Here is a 20,081-nt window from a genome sequence, read left to right on the forward strand (position 1 = left end):
CATACAGTTGGAGTCGGAAGTTTACATGCATACACTTAGGTTGGAGTCATTAAAACTCGTTTTTCAACCACTCCACAAATGACTTGTTAATAAACTATAGTGTTGGCAAGTCAGTTAGGACATCTACTTTGTATGACAAGTCATTTTTCCAACAATTGTTTAGAAAGATTACTTCACTGTATCACAATTCTAGTGGGTCAGAAGTTTACATACACTAAATTGACTATGCCTTTAAACAGCTTGGAAAATTCCGGAAAATTATGTCATGGCTTTAGAAGCTTCTGATAGGCTAATTGACATCATTTGAGTCAATTGGAGGTGTACCTGTGGATGTATTTCAAGGCCTACCTTCAAACTCAATGCCTCTTTGCTTGACATCATGGGGAAATCAGCCAAGACCTCAGAAAAACAATTGTAGACCTCCACAAGTCTGGTTCATCCTTGGGAGCAATTTCCAAATGCCTGAAGGTACCACTTTCATCTGTACAAACAATAGTATGCAAGTATAAACATCATGGAACCACGCAGTCGTCATACCGCTCAGGAAGGAGACTCGTTCTGTCTCCTAGAGATGAACGTACTTTGGTGCGAAAAGTGCAAATCAATCCCAGAACAACAGCAAAGGACCTTGTGAAGACGCTGGAGGAAACGGGTACAAAAGTGTATCTATATTCACAGTAAAACGAGTCCTATATAGACATAACCTGAAAGGCCGCTCAGAAAAGAAGCCACTGCTTCAAAACCACCATAGAAAAGCCAGACTACGGTTTGCAACTGTACATGGGGACAAAGATCGTACTTTTTGGAGAAATGTCCTCTGGTCTGATGAAACAAAAATAGAACTGTTTGGCCATAATGACCATTGTTATGTTTGGAGGAAAAGGGGGAGGCTTGCAAGCTGAAGAACACCATCCCAACCGTGAATCACGGTGGTGGCAGCATCATGTTGTGGGGGTGCTTTGCTGCAGAAGAGACTGGTGCACTTCACAAAGTAGATGGCATCATGAGGAAGGACATTTTGTGGATATATTGAAGCAACATCTCAAGACGTCAGTCAAGTTAAAGCTTGGTCGCAAATGGGTCTTCCAAACGGACAATGACCCCAAGCATACTTTAAAAGTTGTGAAAAAATGTCTTACGGACAAAGTCGAGATATTGGAGTGGCCATCACAAAGCCCTGACCTCAATCACATAGAACATTTGTGGGCAGAACTGAAAAATTGTTTGCAAGCAAGGAGGCCTTCCTCTGTCAGGAGGAAGGTGCCAAAATTCACCCAACTTATTGTGTGAAGCTTGTGGAAGGCTACCCAAAACGTTTGACCCAAGCTAAACAATTTAAAGGCAATGCTACCAAATACTAATTGAGTGTTTGTAAACCCCTGACCCACTGAGAATGTGATGAACTAAATAAAAGCTGAAATAAATCATTCTCTCTATTATTCTGACATTTCACATTCTTAAAATGAAGTGGTGATCCTAACTGAGCTAAGACAGGACATGTTTTACTTGGATTAAAATGGCGCCGGAAGAAATGGCAGCAGTTTTACGGGCACCCAACCAATTGTGCTATTATGTGGGGGTTTCTCGCGTTATTTGAAACTTATTTTGTTCATAATGTTTCTGCAACCGTATCTTACGGCAAAAAAAGAGCTTCTGGATGTCAGGACAGTGATCACTCACCTCTGATTAGACGAAGATTTGTTCTTCAACAAACAAGACGCACAAGACATTCTCCAAACATCCGGCAGGGCCGACATCCCCGTTATTTGCAAGAGGAAGCGACGCAGGTGTAGAGGACAAAGAGCTGGATGCCTGGTCAGGACCCGGAAAAGGTGAGTGGGAAAGCTGCCGTTACCGTCAATACTACTCGTCAACGTGCAATCATTGGACAATAAACTAGAAGAGGTACAATCACAAATATCCTACCAACGGCACATCAAAAACTGTAATATCCTATGTGAATATCCAGTGACTCGGTCTATAAAAAAAAGTGGTCAGGTGAAGCAGATGCTAAACTACAGGACTGTTTTGCTATCACAGACTGGAACGTTCCGGGATTCTTCCGATGGCATTGAGGAGTACACCACATCAGTCACTGGCTTTATCATTAAGTGCATTGAGGACGTCGTCCCCACAGTGACTGTAAGTACATACCCCAACCAGAAGCCATGGATTACAGGCAACACTCGCACTGAGCTAAAGGGTAGAGCTGCCGTTTTCAAGGTGCGGGACTCTAACCCAGAAGCTTACAAGAAATCCTGCGATGCTCTGCGACGAACCATCAAACAGGCAAAGCGTCAATACAGGGCTAAGACTGAATCATACTACGCCGGCTCCAACGCTCATCTCATGTGGCAGGGCTTGCAAACTATTACAGACTACAAAGGGAAGCATAGCCGTGAGCTGCCCAGTGACACGAGCCTACCAGACGAGCTAAATCACTTCTATGCCCGCTCCGAGTCAAGCAACACTGAGGCATGCATGAGAGCATCAGCTGTTCTGGGCGACTGTATGATCACGCTCACCTTAGCCGATGTGAGTAAGACCTTTAAACAGGTCAACATACACAAGGCTGCGGGGCCAGGCAGATTACCAGGACGTGTGCTCCGGGCATGTGCTGACCAACTGGCAAGTGTCTTCACTGACATTTTCAACATGAGTTGAACATAATTGAGTCTGTAATACCAACATGTTTCAAGCAGACCACCATAGTCCCTGTGTCCAAGAACACAAAGGCAACCTGCCTAAATGACTACAGACCCGTAGCACTCATGTCCGTAGCCATGAAGTGCTTTGAAAGGTTGGTAATGGCTCACATCAACACCATTATCCCAGAAACCCTAGACCCACTCCAGTTTGCATACTGCCCAAACAGATCCACAGATGATGCAATCTCTATTGAACTCCACACTGCCCTTTCCCACCTGGAGAAAAGGAACACTTATGTGAGAATGCTATTCATTGACTACAGCTCAGCTGGGCTACAGGAAAAAGAGGGCCGAGCACTCCCCCATTTTCATCGACGGGGTTGTAGTGAAGCTGGTTGAGAGCTTCAAGTTCCTTGGTGTCCACATCAACAACAAACTAGAATGGTCCAAACACACCAAGACAGTCGTGAAGAGGGCACAACAAAGCCTATTCCCCCTCAGGAAACTAAAAAGATTTGGCATGGATCCTCAGATCCTCAAAAGGTTCAACAGCTGCAACATCGAGAGCATCACTGCCTGGTACGGGAATTGCTCGGCCTCTGACCGCAAGGCACTACAGAGGGTAGTGCGTACGGCCCAGTACATCACTGGGACTAAGCTGCCTGCCATCCAGGACCTCGACACCAGACGGTGTCAGAGGAAGGCCCTAAAAATGGTTAAAGATCCCAGCCACCCCAGTCATAGACTGTTCTCTCTACTACCGCATGGCAAGCGGTACTGGAGTGCCAAGTCTAGGACAAAAAGGCTTCTCAACACTTTTTACCCCAAGCCATAAGACTCCTGAACAGGTAATCAAATGGCTACCCGGACTATTTGCATTGTGTGTCACAAATGACGCGTTTCTGAAATAGCATCGTTTTTAAGATGTATAGACTTGAAATTAGCATGGTATAATTGACTCGACAACCAACAACCCATATCCAAGTTTAGCTTTCTAAAATCAAAAGATGTATAGTATTTTACTGCTTATCAAAGTTAGCTGGTTAATGGTCCTGTTTTCTGGAACACTCCACTGATCTTAAAATGATGTACAATGCATTCGGAAAGTATTCAGACCCCTTCACTTTTTCCACATTTTGTTTCGTTGCAGCCTTATTCTAAAATGTAATAATTTCATTTTTTATTCCTCATCAATCTACACACAATACCCCATAATGACACAAATAAAACTGGTTTTTATACATTTTTTTGCAAATGTATATAAAAATATATATATACCTTATTTACATAAGTATTCAGACCCTTTGCTATGAGACTCGAAATTGAGCTCGGGTGCTCCTGTTTTCATTGATCATCCTTGATGTTTCTACAACTTGATTGGAGTCCACCTGTGGTAAATTAAATTGATTGGACATGATTTGGAAAGGCACACACCTGTCTGAATGACAAGCATCACATCTGGAGGACACCTGGCACCGTCCCTACGGTGGAAGCATGGTGGTGGCATCATCATGCTGTGGTGATGTTTTTCAGCGGCAGGGACTGGGAGATTAGTCAGGATCGAGGGAAAGATGAATGGAGCAAAGTACAGAGAGATCCTTGATGAAAACCTGCTCCAGAGTGCTCAGGGCTTCAGGTTGGGGTGAAGGTTCACCTTCCAACAGGACAACGACCCTAAGCACACAGCCAAGACCACGCAGGAGTGGCTTCGGGACACGTCTCTGAATGTCTTTGAGTGGCCCAGCCAGAGCCCGGACTTGAACAAGATCGAACATCTCTGGAGAGTCCTGAAAATGGCTGTGCAGCGACGCTCCCCATACAACGTGACCACTTGAGAAGAATGGGACCAACTCCCCAAATACAGGTGTGCCAAGCTTGTAGCGTCATACACCAGAAGACGCAAGGCTGTAATCGCTACCAAAGGTGCTTCTACAAAGTACTGAGTAAAGGGTCTGAATACTTCTGTAAATGTGGTATTTCAGTTGTCGTTTTTTAATACATTTGCAAAAAATCAAATCTGTATTTGCTTTGTCATTACTATTGTGTAGATTTGAGGGGGAGAAACAGTTTAATTAATTTTAGAATAAGGCTGTAATGTAACAAAATGTTGAAAAAGTGAAGGGGTCTGAATACTTTGCGAATGCACTGGAAGTCTTATGTTTGTACACATTTAACTTGTGACAGCTGGTGTAGTTTCCTGGGTCATATTCATTAGGTACCAAATGGAAGAAAACACACCAAAACAGGGAGGGACTACCTAAACCCAGTTTTCCCTTTTCTTTTCCTACAGTGTGCACTAATGAATACAACCCAGATCTCTTTGAATGATCTATCCTTTGTCTGATTTGAGCTGTGAAGCACTGGTTGGCCTTTTTACTGAATAAAGTATAATATAGCTCATAAACATAATATAGATTTTGATGTTTCATGATCTACTTTTGCCATGACAGACTCCCTCAGGAGACCGTGGGAGAAATCCGCCACCATGCCAAGGTAGGCAATTCACCCGTCTGAATGTCCACACAATAAACACCAACACGCTGTCTCGCATACCTGTGGTGCAGGAAATTACAGTCCCCCCAGTTTAATTCACTACAATAACTGTTTTTATGTTTACTACGGAGAGACAACTGTGTGGGCACAAATTCAATCTGTGACCCCCGTGGAGCCGGCCCTGCCCCTCTCTATCCCATCTTTCTGGCACTGTAAAGAGAGAGTGTGTTTGAGAGAAACTCTTGCATGTCTCAAACAGGACTAACTCAACCACCAAGACCCAGGTGCAGGAGAGCAGCCCAAGCCCCACCACCTCTGCCCTTCCTCCCGTTCCCCCTTCTCCATCTACCCCAGTGTCCAGGTACCCCTATTTACCCCCCCCCCATCCCCCATCCTTTTCCCTTATGCCGGGACTCCACGTCTGTCTGCAGCTATGCTACAGTCTCACTAGTAGTGCTGAGCAATGAGTGCTTTTTGAAGTCTGTTTGGATTCAATTATGGAAAAATGATCAGTTTTCTATTTTTTTATTTTATTTAATGCACTATGCATTATTTTGGTTGCAAATCTGGGTATTCATTTGATTAGGTGTTCAGGAGTCTCTTTGCTTGGGGGGTAGAAGCTGTTTAGAAGCCTCTTGGACCTAGACTTGGCTCTCCGGTACCGCTTGCCATGCGGTAGCAGAGAGAACAGTCTATGGCTGGAGTCTTGGACAATTTTTAGGGCCTTCCTCTGACACCGCCTGGTATAGAGGTCCTGGATGGCAGGAAGCTTGGCCCCAGTGATGTACTGGGCTGTTCGCACTACCCTCTGTAGTGCCTTGCGGTCGGAGGCCGAGCAGTTACCATACCATTCAGTGATGCAATCAGTCAGGATGCTCTCGATGGTGCAGCTGTAGAACCTTTTTGAGGATCTGAGGACCCATGCCAAATCTTTTCAGTCTCCTGAGGGGGAATAGATTTTGTCATGCCCTCTTCACGACTGTCTTGGTGTACTTGGACCATGTTAGTTTGTTGGTGATGTGGACACCAAAGGAACTTGAAGCTCTCAACCTGCTCCACGCAGCCCCTTCGATGAGAATGGGGGTGTGCTCTGTCCTCTTTTTCCTGTAGTCCACAATCATCTCCTTTGTCTTGATCACGTTGAGGGAGAGGTTGTTGTCCTGGCACCATGCGGCCAGGTCTCTGACCTCCCTATAGGCTGTCTTGTTGTTGTCGATGATCAGGCCTACCACTGTTGTGTCATCTGCAAACTTAATGATGGTGTTGGAGTCGTGCCTGGCCATGCTGTCATGAGTGAACAGGGAGTACAGGAGGGGACTGAGCACACACCCCTGAGGGGCCCCTTTGTTGAGGATCAGCGTGGCGGATGTGTTGTTACCTACCCTTACCACCGTCAGGAAGTCCAGGATCCAGTTGCAGAGGGAGGTGTTTAGTCCCAGGGCCCTTAGCTTATTGAGGAGCTTTGAGGGTACTATGGTGTTGAATGCTGAGCTGTAGTCAATGAATAGCATTCTCATATAGGTGTTCCTTTTGTCTAGGTGTTAAAGGGTAGTGTGGTGTGCAATAGAGATTGCATCATCTGTGGATCTGTTAGGGCGGTATGCAAATTGGAGTGGGTCTAGGGTTTGTGGGATAATGGTGTTGATGTGAGCCATGACCAGCCTTTCGAAGCACTTCATGGCTACAGACGTGCTTGCTATGGGTCGGTTTTCATTTAGGCAGGTTACCTTAGTGTTCTTGGGCACAGGCACTATGGTGGTCTGGCTAAGACATGTAGGTATTACAGACTCGGACAGGGAGAGATTGAAAATGTCAGTGGAGGACAGAGGAGCCTCTTAAAGAAGTTACAGGTCTGTGAGAGCCAGAAATCTTGCTTGTTTGTAGGTGACCAAATACTTATTTTCCACCATAATTTGCAAATAAATTCATTAAAAACCCTACAATGTGATTTTCTGGATTTTTTTCCTAATTTTGTCTGTCATAGTTTAAGTGTACCTATGATGAAAATTACAGGCCTCATCTTTTTAAGTGGGAGAACTTGCACAATTGGTGGCTGACTAAATAGTTTCTTGCCTCACTGTATATACATAAATGACCAGGATTGGGAAACACTGCTTTAGGGCCTAGCAATTCTCAAGTTCTGGCCATGTCTTTGGTACTCCCTGTTTTTGTCTTTTCGGTCTTGCTGAGATTTTAAAAAGTTTCACAGGAAAAGTGCAAGAGATGGTTTCAGTAAATTTGATTTTTTGCTGCCGCCTTGCTTTGAGCCTGCTGTGTGTGTCTTTACTATGTCTTCTGACTAAGCGTTTCTGTCCAACTTCTGCTAATGACAGTACCCTAGTCCAGGGCACGGCCCAGAAACAACCCTCTATACACCCTAGGCACTGGTATAGATTTGAACGGATTGGATATGTATAAGCAATATGGGGAAAATTCCACCTAGCCTATCAGAGGGCGACCAAGGTGGTGGAACTACCGTATTACTTATACTTATCCTGTTTTTTCAAATCTACGTCAAGTGCCAAAGGGTTAGGGTATGTTTCTGGACTGGGGTTTCGCTCAAGTCACCACTTGAGTAAAACAATTCTGTCTCCCTCAGATGTGGAAACAAAACTGATTAACTCAAGGCCAGTGGCTATGATGAAATTCAATCTGGTGTACTAGTGCTTGGTTGGAACAAACCATTGCAACTAATGTAGGCAAATTTGACCCATTCAGTGAAATGGTTTCAACCTCTAATACTAAAAATAATACGCTGACCATTGAAAGTACTTAAGTTTCTATGTTGGTACAACAGTCTGCAGCTTTCCGTTGCGCTTCTGCTGTTAACGGTGACAAGATGGCTGGTCCGTGGCTCCTGTCAAGATCGCCATTTGTTGCCATGGCAGCACAACAACCCGCCACTGTTGCCCGAACTGAGCTTCCATATCCTTGGGGTTTGTTGTTGCCCTCCCTCTCTCTGCCCATCTCTCCATTCACTCCTTTTTTCATTCTCCCTCTCCTCACACCTTTCTCTCTCTCTCTATCTCTCTCTCTCTCTCGCTGCATCTCTCTCTCTCTCACTGTATCTCTCTCTCTCTCGCTGTATCTCTCTCTCTCTCACTGTATCTCTCTCTCAGGATGAAGGCAGTGAACAGTACCACGGACAGCACAGGCAGTGAAGACACAGAGATGGAGAGAATCAAACAGGTGAGCTCCACCATTACCTGTTAATGTTGTTTAAAGGATTATTGGTATGTAGGCTAGAGATAACAGGGTGGCCATTGCTCCCCCACTGATGGTGTCAGATGAGGATGACTATTGGCATCATCCAGGCTGACTCACATCCAGCCGTGATTGGGGGTCCCATAGGATGGCGCACAATTGGCCCAGCATTGTCCGGGTTTGGCCAGGGTAGGCCGTCAATGTAAATAAGAATTTGTTCTTAGCTGACTTGCCTAGTTAAAGGTTAAATTAAAAATACATTTAAATTGTCAGTTAACACTAATTCATGTTTTGTATTTGTGGGAAAGCAGGTGTTCTTGGTTTCAGAGTATATGCTTAATTGATTGGCAATGATCAGAATGATAATGACTGTGATGATGAAGATTATTTGTGTGTTTAGGACATCCTTGAGGAAGTGAGAAAAGAGCTCCATAAAGTGAAGGATGAAATAATCTGTGGTGAGTTCCTGATTTGTCCATCCATTTCAAGGAGCACTCCCTAGCTTGTATTTTTGTATGTCTTTAGCAGTACAGTCAATAAGAATCACAATACAATGTTGCTCCAGCCGCAGTAGTATATTCATATGCCTCTAACAGTGGAGGCTACTGAGGGGAGGACGGCTCATGATAATGACTGGAACGGAATCAAACGCTTTCAACCCATGTGTTTGTTGTATTTACTAACATTCCACTTATTCCACTCCAGCCATTACCATGATCCCGTCCTCCCCAACTAAGGTGCCACCACCCTCCTGTGCTCTAACACTACATACAGTGCATTCGGGAAAGTATTCAGACCGCTGAATTATTTCCACATTTTGTTACTTAACAGGATTATGTATTTAAAAAAAATGTTTAATCAATCTACACACAATACCCCATGATGACAAAGTGAAAACAGGTTTTTCGAAATGTTTGCAAATGTGTTAAAAAGAAAGAACAAATACCTTATTTGCATAAGTATTCAGACCCTTTGCTATGAGACTCGAAATTGAGCTCAGGTACATCCTGTTTACATTGATCATCTTTGATGTTTCTACAACTTGATTGGAGTCCACCTGTGGTAAATTCAATTGATTGGACATGATTTGGAGAGGCACACACCTGTCTATATAAGGTCCCACAGTTGACAGTGCATGTCAGAGCAAAAACCAAGCCATTAGGTTGAAGGAAATGGCCGTAGAGCTCCGTGACAGGATTGTGTTGAGGCACAGATCTGGGGAAGTGTATCAAAAATGTCTGCAGCATTGAGGGTCCCTTAAATATAAGAGGTTTGAAACCACCAAGACTCTTCCTTGAGCTGGCCGCCCAGCCAAACTGAACAATCTGGGGAGAAGGGCCATGGTCAGGGAGGTGACCAAAAACCCGATGGTCACTCTGACAGAGCTTCAGAGTTCCTCTGTGGAAATGGAAAACCGTCCAGAAGGACAACCATCTATGCAGCACTCCACTAATCAGGCCTTTATGGTAGAGTGGCCAGACGGAAGCCACTCCTTAGTAAAAGGCACATGAAAACCGGCTTGGAGTTTGCCAAAAGGCACCTAATGACTCTCAGACCACGAGAAACAAGATTCTCTGGTCTGATAAAACCTGAATGCCAAGCGTCACATCTGAAGGAAACCTGGCACAATCCCTACTGTGAAGCATGGTGATGGCAGCATCATGCTGTGGGGGATGTTTTTCAGCGGCAGGGACTGGGAAACTAGTGAGGATCAAGGGAAAGATGAACAGAGTAAAATACAGAGATCCTTGATGAAAACCTGTTCCAGAGCGCTCAGGACTTCAGACTGGGGCGAAGGTTCACCTTCCAACAGGACAACGACCCTAAGCACACAGCCAAGACCACGCAGGAGTGGCTTCGGGACAAGTCTCTGAATGTCCTTGAGTGGCCCGGCTAGAGCACGGACTTGAACCCGATCAAACATCTCTGGAGAGACCTGAAAATAGTTGTGCAGCAACGCTCCCCATCCAACCTGACAGAGCTTGAGAGGGTCTGCAGAGAAGAATGAGAGAAACTCCCCAAATACAAGTGTGCCAAGCTTGTAGCGTCATACCCAAGAAGACTCAAGGTTGTATTCGCTGCCAAAGCTGCTTTAACAAAGTACTGAGTAAAGGGTCTGAATACTTATGTAAATGTGATATTTCTGTTTATTTTTTATAAATTTGCTGGGGAAAAAATAAACTCTTTGTGCTTTGTCATTATGGGCATTGTGTGTCGGTTGTTGAGGGAAAAACTATTTAATCCCTTTTAGAATAAGACAAATGTAACAAAATGTGGAAAAAGTCAAGGGGTCTGAATACTTAAAGTATTTTATTTTATATTCTCTCAATTCACATATTACGAATCATATATTTGGACTTTTTATATAATGACTAAATCACAAGACAATGTGTAAGGAATTTTGGTGCCTTTCTCTTTCTCATGAATTCCCTTTCTCTTTCAGCATTTATCCAGGAGCTACAAAAGAGAGGACCAGTATAGTCTCTCAACATACAGCCACTGGGGGTGGGGGGGGGGTGGAGTGGAAGGGAGAGATAGCCATATGGAGGGGTGGATGGCTCATATATTTCCTTCAACGTTACACACACACACATACCTATACATTTAGGACTGTACCAATCGGCAGTCTTCCAAACTTTTTAGTGGCTGTTTTTCTTGTTTGTCTTATGGTTTCAAGAGCTCTGCTGTGCTGTGCTTCTCTCTTGCTCCACCATCACTGCCTACCTTACTCTACTCTCTCCCTGCCTCCCAAGTCAACGCCCATATCTTACCTGGACGTATCTAGCCTTACTTTTCACTAGTGCGGAGCAAGGTTTGGCTCAGTTCGAATTGAAGGCAGTCAACTGAAATTCCAATTCAATTATTGAAAAAAGGGCATCTAATTTCAATCACTTCTCAATAAACTGAAAAGGAGAAGCTATTTATGTCAAGTTTGACACATTTTGGATTTTAAATTCACTTTCTGAATTTACTGACTTCAATTCGGATTGAGCCCAAACCTGATGCAGAGAATTCAGGGAATACCGTCAACCACACCATCGAAACACAATACATTGTCAACAGTCGCACATTTCACTCTCACACCAACCTATCTGTGGGGAAACGGTTCAGCTGCAGCGGTTGACCACACGGTGGAGCTGTGAAACAGGAGAATCGGATCAGAGGGCCTGCCTTTTTCTGTAGTCTCTGTGTAACCCCGGAACAGTCGGAACTACAAATCCCAGTTTGCAACAATAAGAGAGATCTGGTTAAATATATGTCTGTCTGTCTACTGCACCTAATAGGAGTAGGGTGAAGTTGTTCCTAGACCCTGATCTTGGGTCAGTTTTGCATTTTCTCCACTTATGTTTAAGTTTGGGGGAGAGGAAGCTAATCCTAGAACTGTACTTAAGGAAACTTCAACCACCTTATACTGCCACCTTATACTCTAATAGCGAACGGGTTGCCAACTCCTCTGAGCGCTTGCTACACCTCACATCAATTTTTTGTTTTTTCCAAACTCAGGGATTAGAGGAAGCATATCATTTAGTGCTAGATAGGACTGTCTGCAACAGGTCCTATACTAGTCACCATGCCCACTTCTCTTTAGCATTTAGCACAGAGGATCGCAGCAGACCACCTATGGATGACAAACAGGTCCAATCCCAAATCAACCCCTACCCCCTACAACCTTTGCCTCCCTTCTTCACTAGTGGGGTTGTGAGAAGATTGGATTTGTGTAAGCAATATGGCATCCAGCCAATCAGAGAGCATGTTGAAACTATTACCATATTACTTATGTCCATCTTATCCTTTCAGATCTCCACAAGTGCATAGGGTCAGGGCTTGATTTTGGTATACGGTGACAATTCTCACCTAGTCACAGAAACGGAATGATTAGAATGGGCATTATCCTCTAAAAGCAATTAGCTATTGCTGATAGGATCTTAGGTTATTTTAATTGTATCTATTTAAGAATGAAGAATGAATTCTTAAGCACTCCAATGTCCGTGACATTTCTGAGCTCCCTGTGCAGCACATCCAACAGGTTGCCAACCATATCCATTTCCCAATGACATGGGGAACCATGCCTGTTCTGTCCATTCTTTTTCTACACTCCTAACACTGCCTACTCTTCTAGTAACCACATAAGAAAAGGGGAGAGAGGGGAGAGCAGGTAGGGGACTGTACCTGGTATGATTCTGCTGCAGTGCAGGTAACTGCAACATACCACAGTGCGACAGGGACTCTTACTCGACTTTGTATGTTCTTATAAAGATACTTAATACCCATTATGTTAGCCGCCTCTGTGGCCTCGTCCGATAGAGATGCCAATCTTCGCTAATGCAAGTCTGCCTCACCTCCTGAGCACTCTTACAATCCTATAGATTAAGCTAAAAAAACGTAGTACTTAAAAAAATCCTTATGGTTTTCTATTTCCATTGGCAATTCTGTGGTAATGAAAATAGAAGCCCACTGGGCAAAAACTGGTTGAATCAACGTTGTTTCCATGTCATTTCAACAACAACAAAAAATCCATGTGAGGTTGAGTCAGCATGGAATACTGTTTGGATTTGAAAAAAAATCATGAACTTAAGGGAATTTTCTTTTTCTTTTACCCAACTTTTTGTCTAAATCCAATGACATGGTGACATTTGTTTATTTCACTTTGAATTCACATTAGTTGACAACTCAACCAAATGTAAATCAAAACTAAACATTGAAATGAAGTCTGTTCCCAGGGGGAGGAATCTTGATTTATTTTTAGATACATTATAATTGTTATTTTGGATTTATTGAAGGTGATTTTCTATTATTAGAGTGAAGGATTTTTACACTGAAATGTTGTGTGAGAGAAAATGCTGTAAAGACACTGGATTGGAGATACCTTTCTGGTCAAATACAGCTGCTTCTTGAATCAAACTGTGGTTCGTCTCATCTGTTGGTTTGGGGTGGGGGGAGAGACCATAAGGGAAGTATTTAACATTAAGCGTCATGGCATCATCGGGGGAAAATCTAAACTAAAGATCATTACTACTTGATATAATATAAGGTGGAGCATATTGAGAAATGGCTGGAGCTTAAGTAATGTAACAAACAATATTCTACAGACCCTATTGATCTAGCACTCGAGTCTATATGTGGTGTTATTTGTTGGATGAATGTTGTCTAAATACCCAGCAGTCCTTTCTAGTCCACACATTTCATTGGTCCCAATGCAGTACACTGTAGGTCTATAAATTACATATGGTCTTTATAGAGTAAAAAAAAGCTATGCCAATGTAAAAGTGTGGTTGGGAATACTTAGCAGGGTCTGTAGACTTAGTATATGGTGTCATTTAATGGGACTCTGAATAATACGGAGAGTTGCTAGCCTTTTACTGTGGTCAAATAGCTTAAAATGGGGTGCCTGAGCAATTTGGTACAAATTTAGCACTGTACAGGAAAAATGTTTGGTCTGTGGGAGGTCTTTGTGCATGCAGGAACAGTAATGTATGCTTTTTTTAGAGCGAGAATAGTGTAGGAACACAAAGAATAAACCAATATCACGATATGCCTCGCTCATATCAAACGGAATCGATATATACAATTATCGATATTGGTGCCAACCACCACTAAATCACCTCATAATTAAGCATATATCTTCATTTCATCAGTCTGCTATATTGTTCAAGCTTAAAACCTTAACTTATTTCAACTAAGTAATTTCCTCCGGTAACTCATGTAAAACATGCTATGCCGTTGTGAGAAAGTGTAGTCACATCGCCCTCTCATAAGACTACTTTAGAGAACAAGCGCGCATAAACACCACAACTGAAGTTCTCAGCGGTGTAAATAGGCCTCCCACCTTGTTTCTGAATGACCCTCCCATTTGTCACGAGTTAACATAACACACCATTATTCGGAGTACGCCTGAACCCTCCAAAAGTTTCGTATTTCCTCATCTGATAAACCTCTACCCCAACTTTCTGTCTTTAAGTGGTAGTATTAATTCCCAAAATGTTGGGTGTCAGATTTGATTGAGCTGCACCACTGACACCCCATCATATGAACTATTGGCTACATCAGGGTGAAGATAAGAAGCAGGTTCTTTAGACTCAAGTGTGTACATTTTGCATATTAAGTTGGCAGTCTGAGGGTCTTCTCTGAGCACTTGACATTCCTTAATTTAAACTCATTTTACATTGGACAAGAGCATCTGCTATATGACAGAGTGATTTACAGTTGGTGCATTCGTCTTAAGGTGGCTAGGTGAGGCAACCACATATCACAGTCATAGTAAGCTACTTTTTTTGGTGAAAATGTACTGCAAGGTCAAAGCAAGTAGGGGGGGGGGGGGTTAAAGTGTGAGTGTTCGGTTGCCAGAGATGCGACCTAGTTAAGTATTTTTGTTCTGTATCTATGGACGCGACTCAGTCGTTCGTTCTAGGTGTGCTATTTATCATACTGGTAGGCAACGTTCTTATCCCTTGCTTGCTAGCTTGCCAACTACGGCTAATTTACAGTCACGTCAAACATTACAGCCAGAATAACAGCAAAGTATCTGCATTTGCGTTTGTTTAAGCTGTTTTCTAGTGACATTTATTTGGATGCATCCATAACAATGAGCTCACGCAGGGCAGAACAGAGAACTGACAGGATGTATGTAAACAGTATTCTTTATACTGTGATAGTTCCAACCCGTCTGTTGGCCTATCACAGTAGAGGCTGGGCGTGGTTTAAACTTGCCCAGCCTATCGCAGGCGCTCAGGCGGGTCCCCGCCTCTTTGGTGCTTCTTGGAGTCCTCCCTCCGTCTATATAGATCCCTACTGTTCTGGTATCACCCCCTAGTTATAACAGTTGCTCAGTTCCTGCTATTGTGTTGTTCAGTATTTTTTCATCTCAGTTTAACCTCGTGATGACCACCCCTCCCTATCACAACTTTGTAAGATACAGCAAGTCACACCATGTGCTCAATATTGTTACATACAAACACAAGGACAAAGCATCTGCTGGGCTGTTATCTACAGTTTTGCAACATGCAGGTCACACCATGTTACTCAGTTCTTGTCACACACAAACAGGCAAGTAAGCAAGCAGTTGTTTAATCTCATAATGATGCTCCAGTGCACAAATGCAGACACCACACAACCAACATCAGATAATATTTAATCATATATATGCTAATGGCTATAATGTAAAATACAGAATCCAACACCAACAACACAGCTAACACAATCACTTCAAACTGAAGCTGGAAAGAATGCAATCTAGCGGCACTTCGTTTTGTTTTACCTGTTTTCTATTGATAGTTCTTTGTATATATCCATAAAAATGATGCTGATTCATGATTTCGACTGGCTGAGAAAAGCTGCCTGCCTGCCTGTCTCATCCTGACTCCCGACACGTTCACATTACTATGGAACAGCTGGGATTGAATTTGAATATTGAAACAATGTGGGTCTAATCCTGAATGCTGATTGGTTAAAAGCGCATTCCAGCCAGTGTCTATTCCACAAATTACCACCAGCTAAATCTATTACGTTAAAATGCCTATTTACTCTGTTCCATCTGACTGCCTCATCAGCCCAGTCAGGTAAATTATAAACTTGATCTCCACTATAAAAAGCATCTAGACATCTTTTAGACTAACATTTAGTTTTCAACTTTGCTGTTTGTCTCTCCGACATTTGCAACATGGTTTCAATTCCTGGTGGTGTTAGGCAAACCGTGCCAATACATCCTCCAAACACCTGCGTCGAGGGCATTATCACTTTTATACAATGGATTACTAACATGTTCAAATAATGATTGACAGATCTTCATTAAACTTTATTTTGATTTATTTATTCATACTATTTCATCCTTCCACAAGATATAGTACCGAAACAAATCTAGGGTTGCTATCCAAGCCGGCTAGTCTTTCGTTCTATTGGTTCGGTTGCCAGAGACGTGGACCCAATCCTGTCTTTTTGTTCTGTATCTATGGCCAGAACAGTTCTAAATGTTTCATTGTCATGCAGGGCGGCAGCGTAGCCTAGTGGTTAGAGCGTTGGACTAGTAACCGGAAGGTTATGAGTTCAAACCCCCGAGCTGACAAGGTACAAATCTCTCGTTCTGCCCCTGAACAGGCAGTTAACCCACTGTTCACAGGCCGTCATTGAAAATAAGAATGTGTTCTTAACTGACTTGCCTGGTTAAATAAAGGTAGAATTAAATTTAAAATGCTGGCTGGAAACGTTCTTATTGCTAGCTACAGTCGCGTCAAACAGTGCAGACAGTAGCTGCATTTGCATTTGTTTAAGCTGTTTTCTAGTGACGTTTATGGATACATAACAATGAGCTAATGAGGCGCGATTTAGCCTGTCATAGTAAATGTGCTCTCTCCTCAGGTCACTGTTGTTCAGGGGAGCTAACCAAAAACACAGCTAACACAATAACTTCAAACTGAAGCTGGAAAGAATGCAAACTAGCTCCACTTCGTTTCGTTTTACCTTTTTCAATTTACATTTCTTTGTATATATACATACAAATGATGCCAGCTGATTCATGATTTCAACTGGCTGAGAAATACTGCCTACCTGTCTGTCTCATCCCGACCCTACATATTCATTACTATGAGACAACTAAACACCGGCTTCGATGGCATTATCACTTAATTGGAACATGTTTTAAAACTCACATTTGATGCAAATGTCTCTTAAATATGAACATGTGAATAATGGTTCATGGTTAGACATTTATTTTTCATTTTCCAATATATACAGGTTATTCACACTTTTCTACTATTACATGGGGGGGGGCTTTTATTTTGCAGTTCTGAAATTCTGTGACCCGGAAGTACTTTTTTAGTGTTGCTGACGAGACGCTGATGTATTTAACAGCAAGGCATAATTCCAACAAATTTGACTTTTCAGTTGCATGCAGAGCAGTGAAGGCTGCTGAGAATGGCTCATAATAATGGCAGGGACGGAGCAAATGGAATGGCAGTAAAACACCTGGAAACCATGTGTTTGATACCATTCCAAAGACCCCGCTCCAGTCATTACCACGAGCCCGTTCTCCCCAGTTAAGGTGCCACCAACCTCCTGTGATGCAGACCAGACGTTAGGATTGTGTTCTTGTCAAGGTTTCTCATAATATGCAATTTGCCAACCAAATTACATCCCATTCTTCAGCTTGTTGGTGCTTGCTTCTGTGCGCAAATCATTTGATCGCTGCCGTTTGAGATTATGTAGCCCTAATCCCTTCACGAAAATAAAATGATAGGGCTAAGTGGCATGTATTATTCACGATTTATTTTAACTGCATTAAATGGATTGATCTGTGTTTCTATTCCAATAAAAGCACAAATGCATTTTACAGTGGCATATGTCAGCCTACCTAAAACATCCATCATTACATTTCAAGCCATACATTCATAGAAATGTGTTCCGAATATTGTATGAAATATTCGGACGGTTAAAGGCCGACATTTGGTGGTTTCAATTTTTTTTTAAACACCCTTTGTAACATGACTATAGGCCTATAAATGGTAAACATTGTGATTTTAGTGGAACGGCTGGCGTACTCGTTTAAACCCGCCTATAGTCCTTTTATTTCGTTTCTACAGGGTATTTTCGTGTTTTATATATATTTTCTAATCTTGTATCCATGTTTTCTTTCTGAGTAACACCAACTTCTGCGATGTAATTGCTTGCATATACAAATTCAAATGGTTTTGTGTGTCTCAGTCAAAGTAATTTCGATCACCAATTAGCTATTATGAGGGTTTCAGCTAGCCAATTTAATGGCTCGTCAAGGCATGAATTGATTGTGACCTATGTCCATCACTACTGTAAGCCCTATTTTTTTATTTAAACTTTATTTAACTAGGCAAGTCAGTTAAGAACAAATTCTTATTTACAATGACGGCCCCTATCTACAGTAGTAGAATGTATATTATTGAGTTCGATACAAATAAAAATAAAATACATTCAAAATATGGATGTTTATTAGGCCACTGTAAAGTGTGACAAAAACAGCAAACAGGGCAACTATAATTTTACTAGCCTACATACTGTAGACATATGCCTAATTCAAGGAAAACGGGCCATGCCATATCCAGACTTCCTCGGCTTCCTCAAATATTCATTTACTCTATCTTTTATGCTTTTTCGGGTTGCATCACTCAAGGAGAGAAACATCTGAGACACATTTTTCATGATGAACACTCGGAGATTCACTGGTAAGCCAAATTTGCCTCTGGATCCATCCCAATTGGTATTCTGTGCCCACTCGCGATATCTCTCTTTGGTTACGCATTCTTGGAATAGCACAACAGCATAACGGTCCGGGCGGCCCATGCTGTGCTCGGTGAGCAGTTCGTTACGTTCTGGTGTCAGTCGAGGAATGGAAATGTCAGGGTGAACTGACGAACTGCCTGTCGGAAGTGGAGTTCCGGAGCTCACATGGATTGGCATGAATTGTGACTCCATCATCTCTTCCCTCGCCCTCTTCAACGAGCCATTCTCTGTCTGACTCTCCACCAATGCGGCCTGGCACTCTGTCAATGCCACCTGGCTCTGGACCAATGCATCAGCTGTAGCCCGTATCTCTACCCTCAGAGAATGTTTCTCTTTCTGCTGGTCTACCTTCAATGACTCGATGTCAGTTTTCAAAGTTTGAATCTGCTCCATGTGCAACTTCATCAGCTGAGCGGAATGGTACTGCGCTGGCCCCCCATCTATCATGGCCTATGATAGAAACAGTAGATGCATTAGCTCACTCAATCTTAACAATCACAAGTGACTGTTCTACACAAATGCTGCATACACATACACGTTTTAGGAATCTAGCAAAACTCACCGCTTTCTTTGGAACCATGCGTTTTTCCATTGGGTCGAAACTACAGAACAAGAACACACATGGTTAATGTTCTGTAAAACAAGAAGCCTACAATACCTTCAAAAACATGTTTCATACCGAGCCTTATTCTTATAAATCCACCCAAGTTTCTTCAACTGCCTTCTGACTGTGATTAGAGCAATGTTGATGTTGTGCTGTGATGCCAACAGATTCCAGATCTCCTTCGCCGATCGCTCATCATCTTCATCAATCAGTGAGTAGATGGCTTGAATAGTCTTGCTGGAAATGGTATACAATCTAAAAATGTGCAGCATACAGTAAAGGCTAACAGTAGATGTATTTAAACATTATGTTTAGCATTATTAGGCGTACTGTATACTAATACGCTACCTGTTCATTTTCCTGGGCTTTCGCGTTCGGCGTAAAACAGGCATCTGACGATAGTGTTTTCGAATAGCACTGTCCGTGACTGTAATCCCCAAATCGAACAGTATTTTTGAAATGTCCTCAGTAGATTTCCCCTTCCTCCTGAAAGCCCTGATCTGATCACTTAAATGAATAGAGATCTTGGTCATGGTGCTAAGTGCTACAGCATAATCAAAGTGCATGAGGACAGCAGGTAGGTTGGTACGTAGGACTGGATCCTGAAAGTGAGGACAGTGGGAGGTCTGTTGTATACTAATGTCCTATTATACAACTGGTGGGTCTAATGCTGATTGGTTAAAAGCGCATTTCAGCCAGTGTCTAATTCCACAAGTTACCACCAGCTAAATCTATGACGTTAAAATGCCTATTTACTCTGTTCCATCTGACTGCGCAATCCACTGTCTCATCAGCCCAGCCAGGCAAGTTATATAATTGATCTCCATTATAAAAAGCATTAAAACATTATCTCACATTTATTTTAGACCAACATGTAGTTTTCAACA

General features: G+C 42.7%; 1 protein-coding gene and 1 long non-coding RNA gene across 5 annotated transcripts in view; one reads left to right on the plus strand and one right to left on the minus strand.

Annotated features, from left to right (window-relative positions):
- LOC115136131 (vasodilator-stimulated phosphoprotein-like) overlaps window positions 1-13,247 on the plus strand; it is a 59,029-nt gene extending 45,782 nt beyond the window's left edge. For 3 of the 4 annotated variants that reach the window (XM_029671595.2, XM_029671594.2, XM_029671593.2), the window contains exons 9-13: window positions 5,099-5,141; window positions 5,401-5,502; window positions 8,261-8,330; window positions 8,746-8,803; window positions 10,789-13,247. In XM_029671595.2, the coding sequence (XP_029527455.1) occupies window positions 5,099-5,141; window positions 5,401-5,502; window positions 8,261-8,330; window positions 8,746-8,803; window positions 10,789-10,826 (311 nt within the window). In that variant the 3' untranslated portion in view covers window positions 10,827-13,247. The remainder of the gene's footprint in view (window positions 1-5,098; window positions 5,142-5,400; window positions 5,503-8,260; window positions 8,331-8,745; window positions 8,804-10,788) is intronic. The other variant, XM_029671596.2, reaches the window with a different exon arrangement.
- A 5,029-nt stretch (window positions 13,248-18,276) lies between these two features.
- Window positions 18,277-19,802, minus strand: LOC115136132 (uncharacterized). The gene is made up of 3 exons (XR_010464940.1): window positions 19,543-19,802; window positions 19,153-19,192; window positions 18,277-19,040 (listed from the first exon to the last, which is right to left on the minus strand). It is a non-coding gene; the product is annotated as an uncharacterized LOC115136132 (long non-coding RNA).
- Between the last annotated feature and the right edge of the window lie 279 nt (window positions 19,803-20,081).

This window comes from Oncorhynchus nerka, linkage group LG10 (assembly GCF_034236695.1).
Source record: "Oncorhynchus nerka isolate Pitt River linkage group LG10, Oner_Uvic_2.0, whole genome shotgun sequence".
NCBI lineage: Eukaryota > Metazoa > Chordata > Actinopteri > Salmoniformes > Salmonidae > Oncorhynchus > Oncorhynchus nerka.